The sequence below is a fragment of the Pezoporus flaviventris genome, unplaced genomic scaffold (assembly GCF_033815535.1).
Source record: "Pezoporus flaviventris isolate CSIRO_AGI_PZ_B2104156 unplaced genomic scaffold, CSIRO_AGI_Pfla_v1 ptg000070l, whole genome shotgun sequence".
Classification (NCBI taxonomy): domain Eukaryota; kingdom Metazoa; phylum Chordata; class Aves; order Psittaciformes; family Psittacidae; genus Pezoporus; species Pezoporus flaviventris.
In genome coordinates, this window is record NW_026892618.1 from 7,191,775 (window position 1) to 7,199,833 (window position 8,059).

An 8,059-nucleotide genomic window follows, 5' to 3' on the forward strand; every position below is an offset into this window, starting at 1 on the left:
CCTGGGCATTCCTGGGCTTGACAGTCACCAGTGAGAGCTGCTCCAACCCTCCCACCCTGTCCCTGCAGCACTGAAGGTCTCCCCAGGATGAGACTCAGCTTAGCTGCTGAGTGATGACCAGCTGTGATTCTTGTGGAGTGCATTGAATTGAGTTGTGAAGCTCAATCAGCCCTCAGGCCACCCAGCAGCTCTCATGTCTCTTCTCATCTGAGAAGTTTCCAGGCAGTAGAGTTTTTTGTAATGACTGGAACAGACTGTAAGGAGCAGTCAGTATGAGCAGGATGTAGGCAGTGTCCCATTCATCTGTGCCAGTATTGTTCTTTAGTTAGATGGATTTGGCTTGATTTTTTCATGCTACACACGTTTCTTTCAGGAAACATGGCTGAAGAACCGGTGTCCCTTCACCTCCCTGAAAATGTAGTAAAGGGATCTACCAGGGCTTTGATTTCCATCTCAGGTAGGTGATTCCTGCTGTGGGCTCACTGGCTGCTGTTACAGATGAGCAAGGCTTAGCTTGGTGATGGTGTCAAGGGATACATCTGACATGAAACTGCTCCAAAGAGAGGATGCTGTGTTTCTTCTCTGCAAGGTTTGCCAACACCAGGCTTTCAGATTTTTGGATTAGCACTTAGGATTTCATGACAAAAGTAAACTGCAGAAGAGAATAATCCTTATTTGGCTAGATAGAACTTTGGAGCAGAGATCCTAGGTCTTTATTTTTAATGGGACTTTGAGAACTTGCCTAATGCTCTGTAAATACATTCAGCAAAGCTCGTAACCATCTTGTCTCTCTGTTAAGATTTGCTGCTATAACAAAAGCTTCTGGAGAGAAGAAATCATTTTCAGCATTACTAAGTTGCAAAGTAACACTTTGGAGAGGCTATGGGACCAGATATACCTACAGTTCAAAACACTTATTGCACTGGGCTCATTTGCCCCCATACCAGAATTGATATGAAGCTAGGCCTGGCATAAGTAGCCATGGATATTATGCAGTAGAACCCCAAAGGGATAAACTGAATACTAACATTTTCTGGCTGGCTGGAGGACATATAGACATCTTCACACCATCTGACTACCACCCCTGCTAACTTACTGACATTTTGACTCTTGACATATGGCCAGGTAGAACAGGGCTGGCTAAGGACCAGAAACATGTCAGCCTTTCCCTAAGTGCTTTAATATGTCTGTCTGTGTGACACACACTGAGCAACTGCAGGTCTGTTCACAGCCTTTTACAAATAGTACTCGTTATGGTTGGAGCCCTTCAGACTGCAAAGGGAAAGCTCCTCAGGAACTCCATGGTGTGGTCATCCTGCACCATGATGCAAGACTGGGAAATGGCAAAACAGTCGCTACTCTCCATCCTGCACTCTCTTGTTCACTCCTCTTTCCTCCTCCCTCCAGTGTTTTCCTCATGTGCTGAGAGAATTATCCACTACCTGGCTGAGAAACACCTCAAATCATGCTTACACTTGCTTTGTTTCTCATACCCTTGCATAGGTGACCTCATGGGGATGGCACTGCAGAACATGGACCACCTGGTGCAGTTGCCCCACGGCTGTGGGGAGCAGAACATGGTGCTGTTTGCCCCCATTGTCTATGTGCTGCAGTACCTGGAGAAGACGAGGCAGCTGACCCTTGAGATCAAGGAGAGGGCGACAGGATTCCTGCGCAATGGCAAGTACAACAGACCCACCTTGCTCCTCTGCCTTCCCCAGTGTCCAGTCTGCCCACAGCTCTTGCCCTTGCACTCACTTTGTCAGTGCTGGCCCCTCTGTGTTACTGTGTTGGGCTAATCACTGTTCCCATTCCTTAGGGTACCAGATGCAGCTTCTTTATAGGCACAGAGATGGGTCCTACAGTATCTTTGGACAGCAGGATGGGGAAGGGAGCACTTGGTAAGCACTGCAAATATCCCTCACTCCTGATTTTAGCTGTGTGGGCCAGAGCAGCTAATGTGCCTGGAATACTGTTAGGATGTGAGACCCCAGGAACTCTGGCAGGGAGACAGACTGGGGGACTTGAGCCACTTGAAAAAGCAGCCAAGCAGGCCTGGGGAATTTCTGGGTAAATGGAACAGCAAAGATGTGGTCCCAGGGAGTAGGAGGTCGCTTTTCATCTCTGTGGCCATGCTTTGCCCCACAGACACCACCACCTAATGCTGTTGGTGTTCTGGCAGCCAAGGTACATCCTGTCCAGTGGTAGATCAGGGAAGAGCAATAAGAAACTATCATCTCCCCAGGGAGGGAATTGCTTGGGAGAGTTTGAAAGATCTGCATTGGCCCAGCTTGACCCTGTGGTGTCTGGGCTGGGAGAAATAGAGAAAGGAAGGGAGGAAGAAAGTGGGAAATTCAAGATTGTCTCAAAGTTTTTGAGGGAGATGAAGTGCAACAGATGAAAGTAGAGGGGCAAGAGGTTTTTCACCTGTGAAATGACTGGATAAAGTACATGCATAGTACATTTGTAGAGTCAGACTGCAGGTCCTGTGAACCGTTTCCACTTTAAGCTCGCCTTTCTGTACAAAAATGACTCGTTTTGCACACCGCTATGTCAGTGTTAACTTCAGGGGCATGCACCAGGAGGCTTTTGACTTTATCTTTGCCTTTTTTGTGTTTCTCTTTCTTTTGCAACTCGTCCTCTTCCTAGGTTGACAGCTTTTGTGGTCAAGAGTTTCAGCCAAGCCAGAAAATACATCTATGTAGATGACAGGAATGTCCAGGATGCCATACGCTGGCTAGAGAAAAAACAGCTTCCCAGTGGCTGCTTTGCCACCAAAGGGAGCCTCTTTCACTCCTTCCTAAAGGTAAATGAGGGCCAAGCCAGGTAGCACAGCTGGGAAATGGCTGGGTGGATGTTGTGACAGCAAAAGATAGTGTGATCCCAAAGGATCCTGAAAAGTCGCTCCTGCAACCTGTGCAGCCAGCCTTAAAGAGAGCAGGTTATGGGGCTGGGAATGTGATACCCTCCTGTGGAGTCACTGCCAATCAGTACTTAGGGTGAAAGGTACATTCCCTTCACAGGGCAGCGTGGATGATGAGATTTCCCTCGGGGCATATGTCGCTGCAGCACTGCTGGAGCTGGGTCAGCCACTGAAGGTGAGCACGCTCCTGCTGCTCCTGCTCTCCTGTACACTCCCATGCCTAGGCACTGCTCAGCCCATAATTCTGTCAATCTCCAGGCCAGGAACAGGTAGGGAACTGGTGTGAGGGAGCCAATATTTGGGCAAACTGTCAAGTCCTTCCTCAAGAGAGACAACACTGTAAAACTGGTATGGTGCAATAGTGTTTGGTGGCTAGGGCTCCCAGCACACACTGGGCCTGAACTGATTGTTTCCTCAAGTGACTGTGCAATCGAATATGTTTCTCTGGAACTACATCAGGAAGACATAACCTGGCTCCCTGGAATGAGCACCCCTGCCCCTTTTTTGCCCCTGTCAGATTTTGGCATGTGTCTCTTCTCCCAATGCAGGGCAAGCTGATGCAGGCTACCCTCCGCTGCCTGCAGCAGGCAGTTCATAACATCACCGACATCTACACGGAAGCCCTGCTGGCTTATGCCTTTGCCCTGGCTGGGGACTATGAGACAACGCAGGAGCTGCTGTACAAGCTGGAGGAGCAGGCCATCAAATCAGGTGCTGACTGCTCTTTGGGGTAATGCTTCTTGTTCACTCCTGGGATCTGGAGTAATGTGTGGTTAAGCTAGAGTGGTTAAAAATTATGTATGTATTTGTACATATTTGAGTAGTAACTGCACTGTGACTGAGAAGGGTGATTTATCAGGAAGAGTTTCCTCAATGGGAAGATTCCAGGGCCCTCTTGAAGCAGGAGGTAAGAATCTGTGAGCTAAGACCAGATGAAGCCCAGGAGAATAAACTGAATAAAACGATGCTGGGCTCAGTACAGGCAATGAGCTGAAGGAGCCCTGAAAGGACTCTGGGTTTTGTTTCCTGTGAATCCAATCAATTATATTCCTCTCCAGAAAGCCCGCATGCTTCTCTTCATTCTGCAGGAGGACAAATCCACTGGAGTCCCAAGCCAAGCTCTCCAGCTTCCACAGAATTCTGGCCTGGTACTCAGTCAGTGGACACAGAGTTGACAGCCTATGTGCTCCTGGCGTACCTCTCTAAGCCAAGGGTGCATGCAGGGGACATGACAATTGCAGCTGGTGCTGTGGCATGGCTGACCAGTCAGCAGAATGCCTACGGGGGCTTTGCCTCCACCCAGGTAACAAGTAGCTCCCTGTGGGTTGATATACTTTTGCACCTGAGGTTGTCAGGGAGAATCTTCTTGAGTCTTCCTGCTCCCAAGTCAGCTTCACTAGAGCTGATGCTTCCAGAGAGTTGGCTGTCTCTCCCTTTCTAGGACACAGTTGTTGCCTTGCAAGCCTTAGCAAAATATGCAGCAAGAACATTCAGCACATCAGGACAGGCACTTGTGAGGGTGAAGTCTCAGAGGGGCTTTGGGAAGACTTTCCAAGTCAACCGCCAGAAGAGGCTGCTGGTGCAGCAGGCAGCACTGGCAGAGGTCCCGGGTCAGTTCTTGGTGCAGGTCCACGGCAGTAGCTGTGTCTTTGCTCAGGTGAGGAGGTGGAATGAGTGTGAGAAAGAGGAGAGGTGAAGGATTCCGCCTTCTCTTCCTGCAAGAGATCATGCCTGGCCTGTCTTCTCTCATCCTGATCCTCACCTTACAGACAGTGCTGAGGTACCACGAGCCTCCCCCACGGGCTGCTGTGACCTTCACTCTGCGTGTCAACACGGAGCTGACCAACTGCAGCCAGGCCAGTGCGCATGTCCTCACCATCCGCATCCTTACCAGGTGACCCCAAGGGTTTCCTCCTCCAGCAAAACCCCCTGTGCCTGGGGAAAGCCTCAGGGCTGCAATGGAGGGACCTGGTAGTTGGGGCAGGGTGTGAATTTCGTAGGTGGAAGGGGTGGGGAAGGAAGGTGCTGGCTACCTCCTGGAAGGGGGACTCAGAGGGCACTATTCTCACAGAGCCAGACCCTCTGACTGTTTCTTCTTCTCCAGCTACATTGGGAGCAGGGTCACACCCAACATGGTGATCCTGGAGGTCTCCCTGCTGTCTGGATTCATCCTGGCTCCTAGATCCAGAATGCTGGTAAGGACTTTGGAGGGTCCCATCTGCTTGCTTCTGTTGTTGGGAACTATTCATTTCAGGCCATAAGGTAACTAAATTAGCAGAGACCCTTTGTTGTTGTAACTGAACCAAAACTTCTGGTTTCTAGACAGGCCTCACAAACATTGGCTACAGGAGATCAGAGGTGGTTCAGCTTCTCTGACATTATTCTGACTTCAGCCAGGAACACTGTACTGCTGGGTGTGCTGAACACCAGGATTTTTTTGCCAGAAATGCTAAGACAAGATTTCTTACAGAGACTCTAGTTATAGCCGAAAAGATTTCTAATTATAGCCCAAAAGATTTTCATGCCCCCCTAATTAAGCCATAAAATTGAAAGATGAATTATGTGCACAGTGCCCAAGCAGGTCTTTCAGAGCAGTCTAGCAGTCAGTGAGATGAGCTAACAAGAATCTTTTGTGGGATCTGCACATCTTTGCTGACCAACGCATCAGTCCTATGTACTATCCACACAGCCTTTTGTCCCCAGAGTGGGAGGTTCCTCTAACTGAGTGGTGACAGCAGAGGTCAACCTGTGAGAAAGACACAGTTCCACACAGACTCCACACCATCCTTTCAATACAGCAGTAGGTCCCCCCGGTCAGGAAACCATAAGGGAAGTGCTCACAAATTTCCTTGTGTTATTGTTTCCCATCCCAGCTGGAGCGCAGAACCATTGTTAAGAAAATAGAAGTGAAAGCTGATGTGGTCTACATTTATCTGGACAAGGTAAGTGGGAACAAAATCATGTGGTTTGGCAGAGCAAGTGCAAGAGGCAGGAGGACAAAGAGCTGTGTGAGAAGCCCGAGGCTGGGCTAGGCATGGAAAAAGAGCACTGGTAGAACTGTGGATGGAGGAAGCTTGCCCAATTTCATTGTCATTGGGTAAGCATTTGCTATTCCTTATGCACACTCATTTCTGAAATTCAGAATCTGCAATGGATTAGAAATATTTAGTGCAGGAAAGCATTCAAGCTAGGAAAGATGAAGATTCAATGACTTCTTTTTCCCCTTCCTTGCTAATATCTTTCCACCTCCACAAGCTGAACGATGAATCTCAGACTTTCATTCTGCAACTGGAACAAGTAATTCAGATGAAGAACCTGAAAAAAGCCATCATCAAAGTCTACGATTACTACCAGCCAGGTGGGTTGCAGATTCCCTCCTACTTTGGTGTCTGGGAGCTGAGTTCTTAGTTTTCTGTCTGGTAAAAGATGTTGTGCACTCTTTTCTGTGTGCATGCATGCGTGTGTAATCAACTTCCTTATTTCCCTTTGCAGAGGAGCAAGCCTTGGCTGACTACGGTGCTGTCTGTAGTTGAGGTACGCAGCAAGTTCCTGTGTGACACAGACAGGGCTTCAGAAGGGTGGAACATGGGGAATGTAAGCAATCTAAGAAGGGAAGGGGGATGGTAATCAGTGGTGAGCATGCATCCAGCTAGAAAGAAAGGCTGGCAGATACCTGTGGCTAGGTGTGAGCTAGTACTGGGGCTGCTTTGCAGCCAGAGGCAGCTGGAAGGCTCTGGTGGAATGCGGAGAGAGGGACATCATCTCTTTCCAAGGCCAGATTGGACAGAGCCTTGGGTGACATGGTCTAGTGTGAGGTATCCCTCCCTATGTCAGGGGGTTTGGAACTGGATGATTTTACGGTCCTTTCCAACCCAAACCATTCTATAATTCTATGAAAATGAGAGTGAGGAAGGAAGCATCACATGCAGCAAGAATGCAAAGCCATAGCAACCTGTGCTAACGAAGGCCCTCAGACCCAAGCATGGCTCCATTCCCTCCACCTCCCACTATATTCACTGGCCAAGGACCAAGCTGAAACTGGGAAGATGTGACTGTCTTGTGAGGTGACATACCCTGCTGCTAGAAGTGGGATGGCTTGCTAGTAGTACCCTGAAGCCAGGACAGGTCTGGAGAATTCTCTTCGGTAGGGCTAAGACAGAATCTTGATAAAGTACAATGCTGCATCCTGACACCATCCCACAGAGAGTGCTGGCTAGGGACCTGCCTAGAGAGCCACCCCCATTACTAGCCGAGACAAGGCACCTTCCACAGCCTGGCAATAGCCATGGAAGGACCGGATTATGACTTCCTTATTTGTCTTCATTTCTGTCACCGCAATTGCACATGGTGCCTCAGAAAAGGGTGGAGAAGCTCCCATACTTACGATAAAGGAAAGGAGAGAAACTGCCATGCCATGACTACTGCCCTTGCCCAATATTCCAGTTTGGTCACTGAATGGGAGGAGTGTCCCAGCTGGGACACAGCCTCCATTAAAGTTGGACCTGTGTGGGTCCTGCTCCCTAGTGGATGGACTGAGGGTTCACAGCAGTCCAGCAGTTGTGCCTGCGCTGTGAGGACCTGGGCTGGGGTGAGGGTTTGTGTGTGTCACTTATCTGGTAAACAGCTGGAGGAAGAATGAAAGTAAGCATGTCCCCTAACCTTGCCATGATTACGCCAGTTGTTGATGGACCGCAGGCTTAGCCCATGAAGATACCACTTCTGCCATTGCCAGTGTATGAACCTTCTACTTATCTACCTACCTCCTCTATTGCTCTCTCCTCATGCTTCCTATGGTTTCTCCTAATACTTCCTGCAGTAGGAATCAGGCAGCTTTGGAGTACAAGATGCAAGTGAACATGCTGTGACAGCTGTATCTCCTGTGCCCTTCCTGCAAGCTCCTAGGCTATCAGCTCTTTGAAGCAGTCTCCAGACAGTAATGCAGTACACTAAGACTAGCTCCTCACCTCTCTTCAACAGTACAGCCTCGCCAATTGCTCTTGGTAAAGGTCTCTAATGCAACTTCTGGCCAAAGGAACTGTTGAACATGGGAGCGAGCCCTCCCTTGCCTTCAGCTCCAACTTGTGTGATGGTCACCTCCTCCCCCAGGTGCTAACTCTGCTTTGGTGCACGCTCTAC

At 49.2% G+C, this 8,059-nt stretch overlaps 1 protein-coding gene across 1 annotated transcript in view; it reads left to right on the forward strand.

Annotated features, from left to right (window-relative positions):
- The window catches only part of LOC133278976 (alpha-2-macroglobulin-like protein 1), a 28,106-nt gene that overhangs the window by 16,474 nt on the left and 3,573 nt on the right, over positions 1-8,059 (forward strand). Inside the window, exons 23-35 of the mRNA XM_061472304.1 lie at positions 374-457; positions 1,504-1,680; positions 1,820-1,901; positions 2,650-2,806; positions 3,024-3,098; positions 3,472-3,634; positions 4,012-4,226; positions 4,365-4,580; positions 4,693-4,817; positions 5,028-5,118; positions 5,797-5,865; positions 6,179-6,281; positions 6,416-6,457. Of these exons, the coding sequence (XP_061328288.1) occupies positions 374-457; positions 1,504-1,680; positions 1,820-1,901; positions 2,650-2,806; positions 3,024-3,098; positions 3,472-3,634; positions 4,012-4,226; positions 4,365-4,580; positions 4,693-4,817; positions 5,028-5,118; positions 5,797-5,865; positions 6,179-6,281; positions 6,416-6,456 (1,598 nt within the window). The 3' untranslated portion in view covers position 6,457. The remainder of the gene's footprint in view (positions 1-373; positions 458-1,503; positions 1,681-1,819; positions 1,902-2,649; positions 2,807-3,023; positions 3,099-3,471; positions 3,635-4,011; positions 4,227-4,364; positions 4,581-4,692; positions 4,818-5,027; positions 5,119-5,796; positions 5,866-6,178; positions 6,282-6,415; positions 6,458-8,059) is intronic.